Raw genomic sequence first — 22198 nt, 5'->3', positions numbered from 1 at the left:
TTAACCAGCTGGGTAAATTATAGAATAGGGTCATGGAATGTTTAGCCCTCAAGCATTTATCAGAGGCTTGAAATGTTCATAAAAGGTGGGCTTGGTGAATGCCAGGACTTAGCATGGTTGAAAGGGTGTTTTGAGTCATGGTACATGGCAACATGGAAATAAAACAGATATATCACAAGTAGGTGGTAGAAATAAACTGGAAGAGGATTTTAACATCTAAAATGTGACAAGGATTTATCCTTACCAGCTTCTCAGTTTCCTAAAACATTTATTTTCCTTTGATTTGAGATTCTGATTTATGTTATATATTTCTTTCTGAAACATTTTCTGGTTTCTATTTTCTTTACTTCTTTTACTTTTTTGCTGCTTCTGTTTTTTGAAAAATATCATCCTAGGCATGCTCTGAAGGTCATTTGTTCGGTGTTTTCCTGGTAGTGATTTCTGGTTTTAGGCCCATAAAAGTATCTGTAGGATGTGGTTGGGATAGTTCCTACCTCTTGGTAAAAGTCTGGTAGTAACACAGGAAGGGAAGAGACTTTGGGGACAAGAGACATTTAAAACTGTTACTGATCATGACATTACCAAAAATCAAAGGACAGGGGCTGTGGCTCATGCTTCTTAATCTCTCTGAATATTATAAGGAAACTTCGAAGCCCTGGTCAACTGTGAAATGAACAGGTCTTCAGTTGAGTTAATTAGCATTTTCCAGGTGCTTTGCTGTTTACAGTGTCCTTTATTTCATGTATGTTATCTCATTTGTTACAGGTCTTCTCCTTTCATACTCACCTTTTCCTTTTCTCTGAGATTCAGAGACCCTTTGGGGAGGCCGAATTTCAGGTTTGTTTTCATTAGGACCTTACATGACCAAATCCCCCCCTCTTGGGGTTCCAGGGGTGCTCCTTCATTTTACTCTCTGGCGGGTATGCCATGAATTGTGACATTTAAGCAGTGACTTTGCAAAATTGGACTTGTCAGTAGGAAAAAGTACTCTTCCCACCTTAAAGATTGACGGGAACATGAGATGGCTGAAGCTGTCCTGGGCTTTTTTCTGGCAAGAGTACATAGGACAAGAAATACTCCGGAGAGCTCAACATTGAATCACATCATATCATAGTGCATGACTAGTTGCCTTAATCTTGCAGTTGGACTCACTCAGGAGAAATTGTTGGCAGAGGGATTAAGTAGCCTGACAAAATTATATTGAGAAAAAAAACTTGCAGTCTATTCATTTATTAGTAGTACATATGAGGGAAAGAAGAGTAATGTAAAAAAACAAATGGACACGAAACCACGGATAAATCCACAAAGACTCCATTACAGTTTGTTATCTCTCTTGCCCCTGGCCATGACTAATGGCCAGTAATTGTCTGAATTTGGAAATTTCTTCAGGAGAAGAAAAATCTAGTAAAGGGAGAAAGGTGACCACAAGTCAAGCTGTGAATGAGGAAGTCCTGAAATGTGGGCCAAGTGGGTCACTGAATTTGCCGTGTTTGATTCTTCGGTTGCACCACTTTGAACTTTTGAAGTTTGATCCTCCCAGTGGTGTTTCTGAGGTAGAGAGGCTAGGATTAGATTGCAGTGTGAGAAATCCCACAAACGTGATTCTACTGTAATCTTACTGTTCTCTCTCGCTCCTTGATAACTGGGATCCCATTGAAGAGGGTTCATTTTTGACATCTCAGAAGAAGCTCATTGTGAAGTCTAAAATAAAGTGCCACTCTTCCCTACACCAGCTCTGCCTCCCATATTCCCCATTATTTTCCCAGTCACCCAGAGTCACAACCTCAGAGAGATCCTTGGCTCCTTCCCCTTCTTTCAGTCCTTGTAGAGCCCTGTCACAGTGTCCCTTACATCTAGTTTTTCCTTTCCATGCTCATTGCCTCTGCCTGTCATTCTTTCAGTCTTTCCTTGCATCTCAGCGGATAATAGAAGTACCCTGTGCTGTCTCCCTGCCTCCTCTCTTATCTGAGATCTGCTCTTCTTATCACTGCTTGCATGACTCCATCTCATTCGTCCCTTGCACCAGTTGCAGAAAGGTCCTCCGCGTGTGACTTTCCCTCTTCTCTAGCTTTCGGTCCCACTACTTCCTTATACTGTGTTTCTGTCACACCCCAACCCCCCCAGCTGCATCCTGCTTCTTGAACACGTCCTGTGTTTTTCTCATACCTCAGGTGACATGGTACCATTTTCTTGGAATCCTCCCTCCCCCTTGTCCGCATGCCAAAGTCTTAATTATTCTTCAGGGACCAGGTCAAATGCCATAACATCCATCAAGTCTTTTCTGATCTCCAAACCAGATGTGATCTCTCCCTGTGATAAATCTCAGTAACACTTTATACCTTTCTTGTAATACTTGTAAGGCTCTGCCTTGCATGGTAGTCATTTGTATATTTATCTTGTTACACTTGAAAGTAAGGACTGTATTTTATTCTTTGTGACCAGCAAAATATCTTGCACCGCATAGTAGGGCTTCTGTCCAATAAGTGCTTGTCATATACAATAAAGCAGTGACTGGGGTGGCATTATCGACAGGTTAGCCCAACAATAGGTCATAATGCATCTGCAGATAGTAGGACCATAAGGATGTGTAGATAAACCCTGAAGTAAATGATTTGCAGAGGATCACATGGAAGGGAAACTTAGGGAGTTTGATACCTAGCACTCACTGAAAAAGTCGTCCTGATACTGCTAGAGTGTGAGACTAGAAGGCCTGAAATGTAACCATCATACACCAAGGAGAGTTGCTCCCAAACACCAGTCAGCTCCATCAATAGTATGTAAAGGTGCTTTGTAAACAGTACAGTGATTCTTAAAGATATTATTAAACATCATACTGTTAATGTGTAACAAGATTGACTCAGATGCCAATGAAACCCGTGACTCCAGGTACCTGTGAAATAACCAGCAAGGGTTCCGAGCCGCTGATCGAAGACAGGACAAAGTTACCAACTATTCTTCCTAAGAAATTGTTTCTCATCATGCAAGGGGTCGTTTCTGTCTTGGTTTTGTGAAAGGTCTAATTCTGTGGCTTGAGGACATCTGCAGTAGGGCCAGATGTCAGAGCAGGTAGTAGTCATGCTTCATGAAGTTTTTAGGAAGGCAGAGTTACCTGGTTGATGGAAATGGAAATAACTGGAATAAATGCTATTGTCGGAGGCCCAAGCTCCCAGCCCATCCTGGCTGGTCATAGTTGACTAATTCATGGTGATCAAAAAGTGATTCTCTTGTCTTTGAATTTTCTCTTGTATTTTAGGCAAAATAGGTTTGTTTTTTGATACTTTCATAAAGCTGTCTATCCATATTCTGTTGTCGCTTTTCAAAATGATCAGAAACCTAAAGAACTACCATATTTGCTAAAAGAAGACACTTCCTGATGCATAGCTTGAAACAGGAATTAACTTCCTAAAGGAAAGCCTATTGTTCACAGCGCTGCAAGAGAGGTATTTCAACATACATGGGCTCTTCCTAAAAATATACCTTGCTAAAATAAAAAATTCAAGGTTCATTAAGGTTAATCATCTAATAAAGTAAGAGAATTTCCTCTAGGTAAAAAGTTCCTCTAGGTGAAAAGTTTCAGTTTATTTTAGGGGTGTGGTGGTGTTACAACTGGCTAATCTCTGCACCATAATTTAATCAGGCTGGATAAGAAAGAGACTAGAAAGGTGTGGAGCAAGAGCACAGTGTAGCTTCTCTTCTTTTCCCAGGCTTATTTTTTTTTCTCTAACATGTAATAAATTTGCTCGTAACAACCTGGCTTTTATTGTGTCATTTTCTAGCTAACTGGGAGTTACTGATGTCAGCTGTCTTTTAGAATAATTTTTCCTTAAACATTTGAAGATCATAAGAATTGGGGAACTCATTCATTCATTTTCATGGAGCATTTACTGCTGTCCTACTCTGTGCTTTAGGAACATGAAGACCAGCAAAGCACTGCCCTGGCCCTCAACCTGGTAGGGGAGATGTGTGAATAGGGTCAAAACCAGTGACACGCACTGTTAAACAAGACAGTGGCTATAAAGGTGTCTGTACCAGCTTGAAGGTCAGCTGCCTTCCTTGAAGTTGAGTGGCCAAAACCACTTTCAGGATTGCAGGTGGGACTGTGTTTTGGAGGCTTGATGGACTTTTCAGTTATTTAGTTCATTCTTTCAAGGAATAGTTACTGAGAGCCTCCTGGGAGCTGGGCAGTGTTCTAGGCTCTGGGGCCACTGCAGTGAGCTCCAGTACTAAATCCCTGCCTTCATGGAGCAGAGCAGATCAGACAACAAGGAGAGAAATCAGTGCAATACCAGCAGACTTGAAGTAGGGAAAGGAACAACCATGACTCTGGGCACAAGGGACAGTGAGGAGGCCAGGGAGGTGGGAGTGAGGGAAAGGAGGCTGAGGGTAAGGCCAGAGAAGGAATATGGAAGAAGGTCCTGGAGGGACTTAGGGGCTTTCTTTTCCTGGAATGTGCTCCTAATGACCAGCCTCCAGCCGTCTGATGGTCTGTTGAGCTATTATAACATGTTAGGTTGATGTCTTCATTTTCATTCATATTTTTCCTTTTATTGTCCCTGACGCTGAAAAGCAAGAGGTTGAGTTTGTGAGACAAAATGTCTTCATTGTGTCTGTGGTGGGGATAGGCATAGTCTCCCCATCTTGTTCTGTGCTCTCCGCCGTTAAGGAGGTGGGGAGATTAGGATCGCTCCCCTTTCCGGTACAGTAATCTGCTGATCTCTGGAACATACCAAGGAGGACATTGAGTGACAACATCTATAATCCCCTTAATCTCTATATTCATAGTGTCTAATCTCCTTGAGTTACACTGGTAACATAAGTCTATCTCTTAGAGTTACTTTTATCATTAACAGCACAAAAATGTATTATTTATAGGGCCAAATGCAAGCTCTTGAGGCATATAAAGTGGATTAATAAGGTTGGCTCAGCGTTAAGCTATGCCAGAGCCGAGTCCAAATTTTATTCCGGTACAGGGATGACTTTCTATGTGGCCTCTCTGGCTCTGGAGCTAATTTGGATGCTGAGTAGCCCCGCAGGTATTTATATGTAGCGTTTGGTATTTTTACTGGGTCCTATTCTTCTCCCTTGGATCACCTAAAATGGTTAAGAATTTTCTAGTGGGATTAAGGTTGTGATCTCTGGGGAGGGGTGGGACATCTGCTCTCGGTTATTTTTGTGTTAGCCGCTTCCCCTTAAATGTATGTTCACAAATGAGCCACAGCCTTATCAGCTGGGGTTGAGGGAAGACTGGTCTAGGTGCTGCTCCTGAACTTGGTCTCTGAGCCATGGCTTCCCATAGACACTCAGGTAAAAACTTCATGCTCTTTATCTTATATTGAGCACAGTTTTGTTAGGGCAGTGAATCCGTCATTTGGCTAAAAGATGGTTTTTGATGAAATGATTTTAGTTTTGTCTGAATAGTAAATAAATTATAGCTTGTCTCTGTTTTGCCTTTGCCTTTCGTGCTATTTCAAAGACAAAATATTGTTCAAGTACAACGAGCAGTTTGAGTGGCTTATTTTAAAAAGAAGGAAATAAACATGTTACCACTATATTTTTACCTTTTTCAGGACGTCTCATGAAACTATAAGAGATTGTGTGAGGAAAGGTTTTTCTGGTTAGGAATTTTTGGCTTCCTTTTTATAAGATACAATTCTTCATCTTGACAGTACTTTACATCCAAGGTGTTTGGAGAAGGTATATCGAATGTGGAGCCGGAAGGAGGAACATTTGTAACTAAGAAAGTGCATAATGACCTAACACATCTTCTCCCTTTTGCTGACAATGTTTTAAATCTTCCCAAAGTAACAGCTATGTTCGTTTTGATATGATAAGTATGTTATTAATTGTTTTTAGCAGAAAAAGGGGCACATTTTGGACTCCTTGGGCCATGAGCATTTTCTTCTGGTTTTGTAACCTTACAATTAAGGAAGCCCTTTGGCCATCGACAAGGAATCTATAAATTAGGGGCTGAGGGAACAAAAGTCCAGTTATTTGAAGCCAGGAGGGTGGCTGTGGCCCTGTGGCCCTCTGCCTAAGTAATGGTTCCCTTTCTTGGAGCTGGTAAAGTCAGACAGTTAGGTATAAAGAAGGCACTTCGTCCTGTCTCCCAGCTTTCAGATTAAGGGACAAAGTCATCTATTTTTTTTTTTTCTTGAAAAATCATTTTTTAAAAACTCGCTGCCTGTCAATATTTAAACAATGGAAATACTTTAGGAAATTTCTCTTTTTGGGGTTTTAAAGTAAATATGCTGCAATGGAATTCCCTACCTTAATGAATTAATATGTAATGTCTTCCCTGTTCCCAAGTGTTCAAAAGTTGTCTGTTTTTTTTTTTCCCCCCAACCCTCAGGAGCTGTTTCACAAACATGGTACCAAATGCTTGAGATTGTGGTTATCAGCCAAGATACACATTCTCTGGGTGTAGGCAAACTAGTCAGCTGTACTAGTTGTCCTGATGAACCTTAAATGCTTGTTACCTGGTAGAATAAGTCTTCATTTTGTTTACTAATTGACAGAATAGTGACAGAAAGTTTAAAAGTTTAAGTAGTGACCGAAAGTTTATAGCATACCTAACCTTGGGTTTTAAATTGCACCAAATTCTTATGTCGTTCTTGTGTACGTAAGTCTGGAGGCTATAATAACTAAATAAACATGTTACCACTATATTTTTACCTTTTTCAGGACGTCTCATGAAACTATAAGAGTGGCTAAATGAGACCAATTATTTATACCTTTTAGATGATTTTTGAATTCAGGAAATTGCATTTTGTATTGCATTAGGTTAATAGGTTCATGAAAGCAGAGAAGAATCGGTCCATGAGAGAGAGAAGTCCTCATAGAAAATCAGTGTTGCCCTGAAACGGGCTCAGTATGGGCAAAATAGAAGCTAGGATAATTGGATCCAAATTCATTTTTAGTGACTATCCGTATACTGAGAGGACATTTCAAGGACAAAAAAAGTATACTCTTGACATTGAAGACTTTCAGTCTGCAAAATTATGTAGATTCAATTTCTTTAGCCTTTGGCCTTTCAAGTCGAAGACCAGGATCGGGGTGTGGAGGGGGATCAGGTCACTTGACATATTACACAGCCATCGATTCCCTTCACCAGCCACTACTTAGTGGGCTGCACAAGCCCGCCAGTCTTTTCTCGGGGCAGGGATGGAAAATGAGAGGGTAGGATGAGAGGAGAGTAATCCAACTGGATTGGCTTCTTAAAATTCAGAAGATTTGGGTGAGGGTGAAACTGAACATTTTGTACTTTTAATGACCACCAAATGACTGCCTGCTACTTTACCACAGCTGGAGAAACTAAAAACACATGCTCTTTTGCAGCTGGGTCAGAAATGCTTTTTTTCCCATATGAAAGGGGCTGCGTTGCGCATAATCTGTGCAACATTATGAAAAATCTTCATATACAGACAAAATGGTACTAGAATCGAATCTGGACTGCAGGAAGTTCAGTGGCACATAATTTTTCTTTTAATAATCTATATCGAACCCTCCTGACACCTGATATAATCTAAAATGGCATTAGTTATACATCAGTGACCCAAAAAAGATTTGTTTCTTTCTAAATGCAGCATACCAGTGAAGTTGCTAATAACATTGAATCATTCTGTACACGTTCTGTTTTGAAGGGAAAAAACACTTTCTGATTTGTGTATGAAATTGTATGAAACACTACTTTTCAGCCGTGACTCATGAGCTCCGTCTCATTGCAGCTCCTTAGGTATTTATTCCCAAATGTCTGACGACACCTCCAGGTGCATTAGCATGTCTGCTACACAAGTGTCCTATTCATCGGCTAAGGCTTCGCTCCATTTGTTGAATGTTCTGAGGAAAGCATTATACCCTTTCTTTAGAAGCCAGTGTTTATGTGTGGAGTCACTAATGTACTGGTATGTTGGATTTAGTGATGAACAGATCTGAAATAACCTGATTTTTTTTCCATTTGGGTTGTTGTTCATTGTTTACACTGTACATTACACCCTTCACAGAAAGCACATAGAAAAATGCTACCTACTGATGATATTCACGTTCTCCTTAAACACTCATAGTTTGATCAACTCAGGCATGAGGGAGAAAAGGAACACTAGGAAGAAATACATGAGAAAATACATGTCAAAACACGAGCAAGATTTATTAAATACAAATCAAATCTTCTTTAATGAGAGGTTTATAGTAAAAAAAGAAAAAAACAAATGTTGTAATGTTGTATTACTCGTATGTGTACATGATTAAATCGAAAGCCAAAACTTTTAATTAAGATACTGAGGTTTATTTAGGCACCTCTCAGCATGTTGGATGTAGTTCAGGAATTTTCTGAAAAAGGAAGCTTGTTTATTAAGTGAAAAAATGATGTGTCTTTTGAAGCAGGCATAGAAAGTCAGGCTACCCTTTTGGAATAAATGTCTAAAATTCTGTCACCCAGCCACATTTCTAACTGCATTCTAAGCTTGTAAAAACTTTTTAATTTAATTAATTTTAAAAATTAAATTAATGCTTTCTGTCTTAGAAAATGAGGGGATATTTATGTTACCCTAAAGTGTAGGTTAGACTTCAGCACCTTACACGTCATATAAGATGATTTTTAAAATCAGGAAATAGCATGTCATATTGCATTAGGTTCCTTCAGTTCATGAAAGCAGAGGAGAATAGGCCCAACAAAGAAGAGAAGTCCTTACAGAAAGGAAATCAGTGTGGTCCTGAAACAGGCTTCGTATGGACAAAATGGAGGCTCACATAATTGGATTAGAAGCCACTTTCAGTGACTGTCCACATACCGAAGTTTTAGAAACTTAGTTGTGGTAACTTATCTCCATCTGTCAATCAGCAGGCATATACTGAGTGATTTCTGTATACAAGGCCCTGGATTAGGTACTGGGGCCCCTAGTGTATGAGCAGAACTTTTTGTGATAGAGAAACCTCACTTGTTAGCACTAAGGAATGTATCCAAGTCACTCGGTACCAAAGTATGTTAGCAGCGGGGAATCTGTGTGGGTCTGTAGCAACCTCAGTTCTTGCCTCCTCAAGGAAGCACAAGGCAGAGGGAGAAGCCAAGGCAACTTTTAGAGCAGGAGTGAAAGTATTAAGTTTTAGAGCAGGAGGCTGGGCACGGTGGCTCACGCCTGTAATGCCGGCACTTTGGGAGGCTGAGGCGGGTGGATCACTTGAGGTCGGGAGTTGGAGACCAGCCTGGTCAACACTGTGAAACCATGTCTCTACTAAAAATACAAAAATTAGCCAGGCCTAGTGGTGCATGCCTGTAATCCCAGCTACTTGGGAGGCTGAGGCAGGAGAATTGCTTGAACCTGGGAGGCGGAAGTTGCAGTGAACAGAGATCGATCGCACCATTGCACTCCAGCCTGGGTGACAGAGTGAGACTCCATCTCAAAAAAAAAAAAAAAAAGTTTTAGAGCAGGAATGAAAGTAAAGTACACTTGGAAGATGACCAAGCAGGCTACTTGAGAGTGTCAAGTGCGTGGTTTGACCTTTGACCTGGGCTTTTATATGTTGGCATGATTCGGGTGTTATATTATTTCTCTCCTAATTCTTCCCTTGGGGTGGGCTGTCTGCATGCCCAGTGGCCCTCCAGCACTTGGGAAGCGCCGCATGCGCGTGGTGTTTACTGAAGTTGTGTGCATGCTTACTTTAAGCGATTTTTTTCCCTTAGCAGTGGAGCATTCCCAGACGTAGGTCTTACACCAGTTAAATGCCGCCATTTTGCCTCTTAGTGCACATGCTTGAGCCCACTCACCCAACTCCTTAGATCTCATGGGGACGCGGCTGATTATCAGTTTCAGGTGTTTCTGTCTGTTAGGGACCGTGTTTCCTTCGTGCCAGCTGCAACCAATTATTGTTTTAGAGCGAGATAGTTTAACAACCATCTGACCTTCACCTGATGGCTGCCTGACATTCCTGGTTCAGGGGGCGCCCTCTCTTGCCTTGCTCATATCTAATACCTACTCTAGCATCCCTACTATGTACAGATGAGGGCCACACCGAGACATTAAAATTAGTCAAAGAGCTGCCCAAGGGCAAACATGCCCTCCACAAAGACAGGTGGTAAGGGAAGAAGCATTGTGATGATATGTAGCAAATGTTTCATTCAGTGATGGCTGACACGCCCATTCCCAGATAACAGCAATAGGTCAAGGCAAACGTATCTAGAAGTTTTCGAAGATTAAAAGCCTTCACATTTCATGTACTTAGAAACAGCTAAGGGGATAAAAAATTATTCCCTAAGAGATAAATGCCTAAGTACATGTAATTCTGTAAGGTTAAAGAGAGCCCAAAAGAAGAGGTAAAATGCTGGCCGGGCATAGTGGCTCACGCCTGCAACCCCAACAATTTGGGAGGCCAAGGTGGGCAGATCACTTGAGGTCAGGAGTTCGAGACCAGCCTGGCTGACATGGCGAAACCCTGTCTCTACTAAAAATACAAAAATTAGCCAGGTGTGGTGGCATTCACCTATAGTCCTAGCTACTCAGGAGGCTAAGGTAGGAGAATTGCTTAAACCCAGGAGGTGGAGGTTGCAGTGAGCCAAGACTGCACCACTGCACTTCAGCCTGGGTGACAGAGTGAGACCCTGTCTCAACAACAACAACAACAAAGAGGTAAAATGTTATCTTTATTTTTCCCTATTCTCTCATTCCTAACAAAAGAAAAGAAAGTGCATGCTGGGCCGGGCGCGGTGGCTCATGCCTGTAAATGCACTTTGGGAGGCCAAGGCGGGTGGATCACGAGGTCAGGAGATTGAGACCATCCTGGCCAACATGGTGAAACCCTGTCTCTACTGAAAATACAAAAATTAGCTGGGTGTGGTGGCACTTGCCTGTAGTTCCAGCTACTCAGGAGGCTGAGGCAGGAGAATCACTTGAACCCAGGAGGCAGAGGTTACAGTGAGCCGAGATTGTGCCACTGCACTCCAGCCTGGTGACAGAGCGAGACTCCGTCTCAAAAAAAAAAAAAAAAAAAGAAAGAAAGTGCGAGCTTTTCTCTCCTCATGAAGTCAAAGCTTGACAGTAGCTCAGACTCTTAGGGAGCCCACACTCAGGATCTTTGCACGTGTGTCTCAGCATTGTCATTTATAAGCTGACTTTTTAGAGTGGTTTTGGTCTTGTGCACATCAGCACATCATTCATATTTTATACAAAATTGTGATGTGATCAGTATCTCCTCCAACTTCATCCTGAGTGCACTGCGTGCATGAGGGTTTGAAATCGTTTTGTAACAAATAATCATAAATTTAGAAGTACATGACGTAAGCTAATTCGGGTTGCCCAGAATTCCACTTAATTTGATTTATTGCAAAACAAGTACGAAAGTTCATGAATTTGACATGGACATTGTTAACATACTTTAAGTATTTCTAGCCTGTTTACCTATTACGCAACAAGTCCAACATTCCTAGAAGTGCCTATTTTATCTTGACTAATTGTTTCCACACACATTAAAAGGACTCAAGTGAATTGTAGAAACCAATTCTAAAAGAATATGCCCTTTGAAATGATTCTCTATCTGGATACAGACTGTAGGTTAAAGTATACAATGGTGGGGAATCTAAGGTGGAAGGTGACCCTAGTTTTTTCAAACTACAGAGTGAAAAAATCTTGCCTAAAGCTAGGATTCAAAAATACCAAGAGATGAAACTCTTCTTATGTATCCTGTTAACCGGGGGTTGATTCATTTCATTTTCCTTTGGCTTGGTTTAAGACCATGTACTATAGGAATGATACAGTGGCCAGTGACTTCGTTGTCTGACATTTTCAACACCCTTTGTTACTTCTGTCTTCACTGGTGAGTCGTGGATTATTTTATCATCTGGATGCTTAGAACTCTGAGCAAGTCATGTTCTAGAACTATGAGACTAAACGATGAAGAACTTCGCACTGGTAATATGAAAGTTCTGAAAGTGTGTGGTTTTAAAGTGTGAAAAACATGGCAGGTAAGATCTCTCAGGTACTCTGAACCATAATACAGTCTTTCTTCTCTTCAAAACATCTACTTCTAAATGGCATTCATTGTGTTTTCTAGTGTTTTTTCTTTTGTGTATGACACTAGTTAACCTATATTTTTTACCATAAATCTAGGACTCAAATACTAAGAGGTTTGACTCACCTTAGGTGGAACTTTATATAGTACTTTAACGTAGAAATATTTGGAATCAATTTCTGCTGATAAAGGTATCAAAAGCAAGTGATACTAAAACGAGTAGGTTCAAAGTTGTATACTAAATAGAGAGACCTTGGTAAGAGAGAATGAGGGATTTTCAAATATGGTACAGAAGATAGTCTCTGAAAGGCTAAACCAGCAATGGTTACTAGCCATGCAGGAAGCCAGTGCTATCTAATCTTACAAATTCTGTTTTCCTGCCAAGTGGCATTTAGGAGCAACTGATAATTTATTTCTTGCCACTTGCTGTTACTGGAGATTTATTTGGTTTTTCAACTCAACTCAGCCCTTAACAAGAAAGCAAGTCTTTGTTGACGGCACAATATTATCAGTATGGCAAAGCTAAGACGAGGCTTCTATGTGATACTGGAAAGACCAGCAAGAATGGATTAAGGAGAGTGATTTTCCATATGCTGTCACTGTGACAGGTACTTTTCTCTATAGACACAGAGGCTAAAAGCAGTTTAAAAGCTGCCTTACCTAAACAGTACATAGTTCAAGGAGATAGACCCTGTGTCTGTTGCGTTTCTAGTTTTTGTTTCTAACCCATTATATAAAGGAACATCACAGTTTGCTTTTTAGAGAAAAGTTCAAGTAAGAACCATTCTCTGGTCTTGCTGAGTCTCTTAATTGTGACACAACTGTCCTAAGCAACTGTCCTTGCACAAGAATGTCACTCATCTGCTTCATCCGCCAGCTCCTTGGAGATGAGGGGGGTCTGTGTGTCAGCAGGAGGCAGAAGGCCCTGTGGCTTGTCCAGTGGCCTGATTTCCTTTGTTTGGAGGCTTGGTTCTGAGTGAGAGTTCAACAGCCTTTGCCCAGGCGGCTTCTCAAACACAGGGTGTGGTTTCCTTAGCTCACTCTCTGCTGTTTGGTTGCTCATGGCAACAGGATCCAAATAACTTGGACATGTGTTTGTATAAAAAAAAAAACCTGGGAATGGAACCCAAAGTGAGAGTTTGGGGCTTTCAGTTAGTAGAAGAGCTGCGGTGAGTACTGGGCAACTGCTCATTTATTTTCTCTCATTCTTTCTCTCTAAATTACACTGGATGTTTGCTAGCACAATAACCATGTTTGTGGATAGTTTTAGAAAATAGTCTCAATTCTCGTGTTTCCTGTGCAAATGAAATAATTGCTATCTATTTACCCGTGTAAATTTCTTTTTCAGGGGGAGAGGAACAAATTAGCATATGTTTAAAGAAGTTGAAAGCTAATAGAAACTCATATTTGGTACCTTTTTGGTGGCAGGATTCTATAGGAAATGCCTTGGCAAAGGGAGCCGCAGAGTGCTTCAGTAATGCTTGGGATTGCAGGCGTGTTGTCTAGGGCCACAGCCGGGGAGGGGACCAGGGAGGGAAAACGGGCTGTTCATACGGAGGGAGTGGAAGGGATTCTTGGAATAATTTTTTCCAGACTCTATTTTAAGATTATAATTTTTAAGACAGCAAATATCCCAAATGGTACTACTGGTTACACTTCTGTGAGCATATTGATTCTCACTTGCTTGACTCAAGCGGGGGTTTGATTTTGGTCACAAAGCCACCTGTGACTATGACAAATAATTCAAGGTTGCCAAACTTGCCTGTGCCAATTGACAGTGCCGTTTATGTAAGTCCTCTCTTGCGCTATATTGCTCTGCCCTCAAAAGTCAGTAAACTGTCTTGGACAAAACTCTTTAGGATCTATTCAGGGATTTAACACTTTTCTGCTAGATGGCAAGTAAATTTAAACACGTTAAACAAATTAACAAGGATTGCTTAGGTGCCTGGTGTGGTACAGAATGAGCTGTCAGTTTCTATTCTGATGAATAGAATTTTATAGATAGGAGGAATGGGAGGCCTCCAGAGGATACTACCCTCCCTAAAAAGTGACGGAGGAAGAGCTGAAAGCGGGCCAAGAGGCTTCTTGATGACCACATGGTGGTCTTAGAGAAGCTGCTGCCTGCAGGCGGGGCTCCTGCTTTTCTGTACCCCTTTGAGCCTCTGCCCCACACTCTTCCTTTGTATAAAACAACTGCTTCTTGCCTGCCCCATCACACCCCCTCCACTCCATTGGGTCACTGCTCAATAGCACAATAGGACTGCTCAGCCATACCTCCCAGCATCCTGTCCCCTATCCGGTGACTCGGCCAACACAGGCTCTGTTCCACTTGCCCGGCTCCGTGTCTTTTGTGAATCAGCACAGTTGGTATATCTGAGCAGGGGCTTCTACCATCTCCCCAAGGGAATCACTAGCCATCGGCCTTCTGGCCCCGCGGGGCACTTTTGTTCCTGGAATCACAGTGAAGTATCTGTTGTCTTGGTGCCTGGTCGTCAGCTGGGCTGAAGGGAAAGCTGGGTCCTGGTCCCCAGACCCATGGACTCCAAGGTAGCATTGCGCAGGTGCCTCTGGGAGCCACTGCTCAGGGTGCTGGGGCATTTCCAGTGGTCATTTGTCCTGCCTGCTTGCCCCCGCAGGTCCCTCCAGCTATAAGGTGGGCACCATGGCGGAGAAGTTTGACTGCCACTACTGCAGGGACCCCTTGCAGGGGAAGAAGTATGTGCAAAAGGATGGCCACCACTGCTGCCTGAAATGCTTTGACAAGTTCTGTGCCAACACCTGTGTGGAATGCCGCAAGCCCATCGGTGCGGACTCCAAGGTAATGGGCATCCCCACTGCCAGTGGGAAGGGCTGGGCTTCAGAGTGTCCTTTACCCACAATCATGGCAGCAGCAGCTGGCCGTTAGGATTTCCCAGCATCACTGCAGCCATCTTGAGGCCTCAAGGAAGCCTCCACTCCCCAGGCCACAGTGGCCCAAGCTGTTTAATGTGGGGCTTGACTGGATGGGTGACAAGGCCATTGCCAGCTCTTCTGATTGCATTCTAAATATTTCAAGAATTGTGAGATTTTTATCCTCATCTCAGCGTCCCTCCTGTCACTCATAAGAACAGTCACTGTGGGGCAGTCCCTAGGTGTAAGGGACTGTATCATCTCAGTGGTCAGTCCCAGGGAAATCAGCCTTATGGGAGGGCTCCTGCTGCCACCCCCAGCACCCCTCATGGTGGCCCACCCTGTCTGCTTGGTTTCCAGGAGGTGCACTATAAGAACCGCTTCTGGCACGACACCTGCTTCCGCTGTGCCAAGTGCCTTCACCCCTTGGCCAATGAGACCTTTGTGGCCAAGGACAACAAGATCCTGTGCAACAAGTGCACCACTCGGGAGGACTCCCCCAAGTGCAAGGGGTGCTTCAAGGCCATTGTGGCAGGTACTGCCTCCTTCCCACCCCGGGTTCCCAGGGAGGAGGCCCTGAGGGCAGACGTGATGTGGGCTTGCTTAACACGGTGGGGCTAACGTTGCTCTGAGCTGCTTTGAGATATTAGCATATATATGTACACATATACATACACGTATATATGCGTACACATATATGCTCGCACACACGCACACACTCGGAGACTAAAGAACACTGGCGAGAACAGCCTGTGGCAAGAGAATGAAGTGAACAGTATGTAGCGCTTTCTCATTTGGGCGTAGTAAGTGATGAAAGCATGCTTCTTCCTCAGGGTGTCATTCTGGGCCATGTAGTCCCTGATTTAATGTCGAAGTGCACGCAGGGTATAGAGGTGGGGGAGTGGGGCATTCAGGCACCGGATCCTAAAACAATAATGCTGGGGTCCCCACCCATGACAGAAATCCTGGGTTGGCACAAGCATAAGTAGAACACAGGTAGGTTAGTTGGAGGTGTGAGGCCAGTAACTGCAGGGCCTGCATCCCCTCACCTCTGGAGGGCCTGGGGAGGGGAGCTGAGTGGATGCAGCCCCCTGCAGAGCCTGTCAGTGGGGCTATCCAATTGCTTCCCCCTGCAGGAGATCAAAACGTGGAGTACAAGGGGACCGTCTGGCACAAAGACTGCTTCACCTGTAGTAACTGCAAGCAAGTCATCGGGACTGGAAGCTTCTTCCCTAAAGGGGAGGACTTCTACTGCGTGACTTGCCATGAGACCAAGTTTGCCAAGCATTGCGTGAAGTGCAACAAGGTATGCTTTCAAGGGAGTTCTGCATTGACCGTTGTTTCTAGAAGTGTTTGACAGTTTGCAGAGCACTTCCACACACACTATCCCATTCCATCCTCATGACAGCCCTGTGACGTAGGAATTATTATTCCCGTTTTACAGATGAGGAGATCGTGGATTAGGAAGCAGTGCCGAAGCCAAGTCTTAGGCTGTCGGTATGCATCCTCAGCCCGGTGGTGTGGGTAGCCCGTACGGCATGCTGAGCTGGGCAGCCCTGGCTCCAGAGGCCTGCCTCCACCACTAAGGGGTTGTGTAACCTCACATAGGGGCTCACTTTCTCCGAGCCTTGGTGTCTTCATCTGTAAAGTGGGGATAATAATAGCCCCTGCCTCCCATGGCCGTTGTGGAGATTAAATGAGATATTGTATACCAAAGCGCCCAGCACAGTGCCTGGCACGCAGTAGGCATTCAACAAAATGGTTGTTGAATCTGAATCCGGTGCTACACTCCCTGGTCTAGGCCATCACATCTGGAGGAATCACTTACCAGGATCAGCCCTGGCATGCCGATTGCTTTGTGTGTGTTACCTGCTCTAAGAAGCTGGCTGGGCAGCGTTTCACCGCTGTGGAGGACCAGTATTACTGCGTGGATTGCTACAAGAACTTTGTGGCCAAGAAGTGTGCTGGATGCAAGAACCCCATCACTGGTAGGCTAAAGAGTCCTTGCTAAGTCTGCCAGGCTAGGTTTTGCGCATGGTAACCATCTCTCATTTTCCTGTCGTCGGTTTCATCCACAAAGGCCCCCAGAGTATGCCCTTCTCCCCTGCTATTGTGGTCCCAAAGGCCCCCCAAGAGTTTGGATTCGGCCCCAGGCCAGGTTAGCCTTTGCAATAGAGAACACTTCCTGACTGTTGACTAACAATGCCGAAAGTTCACAAGCCTGAGACCTGCCAGCCAACACCGGCAGGCACTGCCACTTTGCAGGGGGATTCTGCAGGGAGGGGGGGGGGGGGGGAAGAAAGGGGGGGGGGGGGGGGGGGGGGGAAGGGAAAGGGGGAAGGGAGGCCGAAGAGTGATAATCTGGGATTGTAATACCCCATATTTGAAGGCTAGTTCAGAGATGCCTGTTGGCAGGGTTTCTTTTTTTTTGTTTTGTTTTTTGGTTTGCTGTTTATTTGTTTTTGCGATCAGCAAAGCTAATCACTTCATTCCTCATCTCGCGGCCGCGATCCACGTGCCCTGGGCCCTTTCCCTTGCCTCCAATTTTCCCATCTTCCCGGGGAGCCTTGAAATGTACATTTGAGAAGACTTTTGCCATCCTCAGGGAAAAGGACTGTGTCAAGAGTGAGCCACCCAGTCTCTAAAGCTAGGAAGCCCCCAGTGTGCCACGGGAAACGCTTGCCTCTCACCCTGTTTCCCAGCGCCAACCTCCGGGGCAGGCATCCGGGTGGAGAGAGGACTTGTCCCTCGTGGGTGGTGGTTCTTTATAGAAAAAATCGAAGCTTAGCAGCTCCTCGAGGCCCGGTAAGTGCACACCCTATGAACAGCCCAAGTTTGCCTCCTGGTGGCCACTTTGATGTCATGGCCCTGACCTAAATCAAAGAAACTGGTTATGCTGGGAGGTCGGTGCGCGTCACAGGGCAATAGCGCGGTGGCATGGGAATATGTGGGGTCGTTACATCAGGGAAGCCCTTGGCCGGGCTCCGGCATCTTCTCAGGTCTTTGAGAGCCATAGCAGGGTTGCGGCGGCATGGGGAACAATGGCGGCGTGGGGGACTGCACGATGGAGTGGAGGAGGGGGTCTGAGAGCCAGGCAGACACTGGCTCTTGCGTGCTTGTCAGTCTGTGAGTGGGGCAGGTCGTCATTTTATCTCTTTGAATCGTGGCTTCCTCACCTGTATTCATTCAGCTGTTTTTCTTGTTTTCTTTCTTTTTTTTTTTTTTTCTTTTTTTTCCCCAGGGTTTGGTAAAGGCTCCAGTGTGGTGGCCTATGAAGGACAATCCTGGCACGACTACTGCTTCCACTGCAAAAAATGCTCCGTGAATCTGGCCAACAAGCGCTTTGTTTTCCACCAGGAGCAAGTGTATTGCCCCGACTGTGCCAAAAAGCTGTAAACTGACAGGGGCTCCTGTCCTGTAAAATGGCATTTGAATCTCGTTCTTTGTGTCCTTACTTTCTGCCCTATACCATCAATAGGGGAAGAGTGGTCCTTCCCCTCTTTAAAGTTCTCCTTCCGTCTTTTATCCCATTTTACAGTATTACTCAAATAAGGGCACACAGTGATCATATTAGCATTTAGTAAAAAGCAACCCTGCAGCAAAGTGAATTTCTGTCTGACTGCAATTTAAAATTGAAAACTTAGGTAGATTGACTCTTCTGCATGTTTCTCATAGAGCAGAAAAGTGCTAATCATTTAGCCACTTAGTGATGTAAGCAAGAAGCATAGGAGATAAAGCCCCCACTGAGGTGCCTCTTGTGCCTCAGCTGGGACCCACCGTGTAGACACACGACATGCAAGAGTTGCAGCGGCTGCTCCAACTCACTGCTCACCCTCTTCTGTGAGCAGGAAAAGAACTTACTGATATGCATGGTTTAACTTCCTCATCAGAACTCTGCCCTTCCTTCTGTTCTTTTGTGCTTTCAAATGACTAACACGAATTTCCAGAAAATTAACATTTGAACTTAGCTGTAATTCTAAACTGACCTTTCCCCGTACTAACGTTTGGTTTCCCCGTGTGGCATGTTTTCTGAGCGTTCCTACTTTAAAGCATGGAACATGCAGGTGATTTGGGAAGTGTAGACAGACCTGAGAAAACGAGCCTGTTTCAGAGGAACATTGTCACAATGAATACTTCTGGAAGCTTAACAAAACTAACCCTGCTGTCCTTTTTATTGTTTTTAATTAACATTTTTAATTGATAGCAAAATAGTTTATGGGTTTGGAAACTTGCATGAAAATATTTTAGCCCCCTCAGATATTCCTGCAGTGTTGAAATTCATCCTACAGAAGTAACCACAAAACTCTAGAGGGGGAGTTGAGCAGGCGCCAGGGCTGCCATCAACATGGATATGACATTTCACAACAGTGACGAGTTGAATCCCTTGTAAAGTAGTAGTTGTCTGCTCTTTGTCCATGTGTTAATGAGGACTGCAACGTCCCTTCTCTTGTGATTCCTAGGACTTTTCCTCAAGAGGAAATCTGGATTTCCACCTACCGCCTACCTGAAATGCAGGATCACCTACTTACTGTATTCTACATTATTATATGACATAGTATAATGAGACAATATCAAAAGTAAACATGTAATGACAATACATACTAACATTCTTGTAGGAGTGGTTAGAGAAGCTGATGCCTCATTTCTACATTCTGTCATTAGCTATTATCATCTAACGTTTCAGTGTATCCTTACAGAAATAAAGCAGCATATGAATAACCCGCCTCCTGTCTTTTCATTCTGCCTGGTGGACTCGCTATAAGGTGATACTCCTAATCCAGAAACCCAAATGACTTATTTTCCTTCCAGGATATACTCAGTTCAGTGCAGGTGCACGGAACATAGGAATTACAAACAAACCTGTAAAAACCACATTTGATTGACAAATAAATACATAAAAACTGAAACCACTCTGACCTAAAATAGTATTTCCCGGATTTTCACATCCCTGAAAAAGGATGAATTGGTTTGATGTGACCAGGGAATTAGGGAGGGAATCCCCGATGAAGCATGGCACTGAGTAGCCATCTTGGTCCCTGTTTGTTGGGTGCTACCTCGCTATGCCTTCCCCCTTGTGCCCTCTGGAACCCGGGGTCCGGGTTGAACGTGACCGTCTCAACTGTGGCTGCCTCCACCTGCCAGCCGAATGACACCCTCGCTCCTTCTTGTGGATGTGGCTCTGTAAGGAGGCTGCCCATTTGGACCCATGCACTTCAGTTAGGGGGAACATGCAGGGATGCTGTGGGCAGAGGCAGGGGTTGGCCCGGCATTGAGTCTCCCCAGTTGCCACTGCTTCTAGACTAGCACCACACACTAGTGTCTTTTCTTCACCTCTTGTGCTCTTGGGTCATCCAACCTGTCTACACCCACGTGGCCCTTACGGCACAGCACAAGAGGCCCCATGCAACAGGTGTCTGCTGCACTCTCCTCCCGGTGGAAGGGGCTTCAGACCATAAGGGCCCCTATAAGCAGAACTGGGTGGGAGGAGGAGGTGTTAGTCTTAACTGGGCCTCATGCTGAGGGTAATAAAAGCAAAGGGCAGAAGCCCTTTGGTGCTAATGTTTGCCTTCTGAGAAGGGAACCACCTGTCAGCAAGAAACTGAGCACTTTTAGGAACCTGGCACATCTGCTTGTGTGTGTTTCCTTGCAGAAATTGACCATGAAAACCTTGAAACCGATGAAGTCTGTCTAGTCATGTGGGGCCCCAGGGACATGAGGCTGGGTCAGGGGATGGGAAGTGGCTGCCCTCACTGCTCCCAAAGGAGTGGGCTGAGTTCCTGAGGCTACAGCAAGGAAAGGAGCCCCACCGGGAGAGGGGAGAGGAGACCCCACCTGCCTTCATGAAGGGCTTTGGCCCCGGCTTATGCTCTCGATCCACTTCGGCTGAGCCCTGTGCCTTCAGCATCCAGACACAGGCTCCCCTGCCTACCCACGTGCTCTTTCCCATTCTGGAACTCTTCTTCACTGTGACAGTTCCTTGCCCTCCAGTCCTCAGTCCACCCTCCTTCTCAGCCCCTTCCCACCGTAACGCCCCTCCCCATCTGCCCTAGATTCTATGGTCTGCATTTCATTCATTTCCCTCCTCACTCCTGTTATCCCTTTGCCCTTCTAAACTGCTTGGCCTGCAAAACCTGAGTGGATGGCTCGAGCTCTGCTGAGGAAAAGCACCCTGGCCTAAAATTCCCAGTCCCACCACTCTGCCACTTGGCCCAAAGTCCCAAGACCACCTCCACCACCTTCCTCACCCAGGAGACTGAGGTCTATCTGGAGTCAGCTTCTAGCTATTGCTTGCTTCGTGATGCCTGCCTGTCCTTCACACTTCAGCATCTTGTGAAGCACCTACACACATCAGAGCCGACACGCACCATCACTCCCATTTCCCAGATGAGAAAACAGAGAGGTTAAGAAGTTTGCCTAAGGTCACACAGCTAATAAGTGACAAGCCACACCCTAGACACACCTCTAGCATATCACTCATGACACTAAATTGTCGTAAAAATAAGACACATCACAATAAAACCGTCATGCACAGTGCTCAGTACTTAGAAGGCATTTGTTTGTTGAATACGTGATCTTAAGTGACATAAGGCTCAGGCGAAATGAGGGTAAATTTCCACTTAACAGTTTGTCAGCAGAGAAGCATTTTCTCCCTCATAATAAATGGGATCAGAATATCAAGAACCTCTCTACTTGTGATTAACAGGGTGGGCTCTGGCACCAGGCTACCAGGGTTCAAATCCTGGCTGCTCTGCCACTTTGTAGTCATGAGACCTTGGGCAAGTGAACCTCTCTGAGCTTGATCCTTCACCTGTGAGACCTAAAATTTCTACTTTGCAGAATCCCATGCTGGGGACATAATACAAGTGCTTAGTGAGGGGACTGGCACCCAGTAAATGCCAACAAATATTTCATCCCCAGCACCAAAGACACTGCTCTGGTGTCTGTGACCTACCCTGCAAGCCTCAAGACACTATGTTCACTCCCAAAGCAGTGTGGGGTGTTGGCTTGAGGGACAAACTTGGGTTTGAATATCAGCTCTGCCTCTTTCCAGCTGTGTGACCTGGAACAAATGCTGCTCTCCACAAATTTCAGTGTCCTCATAGGCATAAATGAGTACCTACACCTCATAAAGTTGTTGTGAGCACTGAAAATGCCTGGCTGGGCGTGGTGGTTCACGCCTGTGATCCCAGCACTTTGGGAGGCTGAGGCGGGCAGATCACCTGAGGTCAGGAGTTCGAGACCAGCCTGGCCAACATGGTGAAACCCTGTCTCTACTAAAAATACACAAATCAACCAAGTGTTGTGGCGTGTG

General features: G+C 44.6%; 1 protein-coding gene across 10 annotated transcripts in view; it reads left to right on the top strand.

The window, feature by feature from the left end:
- The window catches only part of FHL1 (four and a half LIM domains 1), a 68370-nt gene extending 48765 nt beyond the window's left edge, over positions 1–19605 (top strand). For 4 of the 10 annotated variants that reach the window (XM_009198338.3, XM_003918330.3, XM_009198334.4 and 1 more), the window contains exons 3-8: positions 14634–14815; positions 15247–15421; positions 16023–16192; positions 16688–16874; positions 17492–17691; positions 18128–19605. In XM_009198338.3, the coding sequence (XP_009196602.1) occupies positions 14660–14815; positions 15247–15421; positions 16023–16192; positions 16688–16874; positions 17492–17691; positions 18128–18211 (972 nt within the window). In that variant the 5' untranslated portion in view covers positions 14634–14659 and the 3' untranslated portion in view covers positions 18212–19605. Of the gene's footprint in view, positions 1–5070; positions 5305–12752; positions 13167–14633; positions 14816–15246; positions 15422–16022; positions 16193–16687; positions 16875–17491; positions 17692–18127 lie in introns of those variants that run through there. The other 6 variants (XM_003918332.4, XM_003918329.3, XM_003918328.2 and 3 more) reach the window with 5 other exon arrangements.
- The last annotated feature ends 2593 nt before the right edge of the window (positions 19606–22198 follow it).

The sequence above is a fragment of the Papio anubis genome, chromosome X, assembly GCF_008728515.1.
Source record: "Papio anubis isolate 15944 chromosome X, Panubis1.0, whole genome shotgun sequence".
NCBI classification, from domain to species: Eukaryota; Metazoa; Chordata; class Mammalia; order Primates; family Cercopithecidae; genus Papio; species Papio anubis.
The sequence above is the reverse complement of the archived record's forward strand: the minus strand, read 5'-3'. Positions and strand labels throughout refer to the sequence as shown.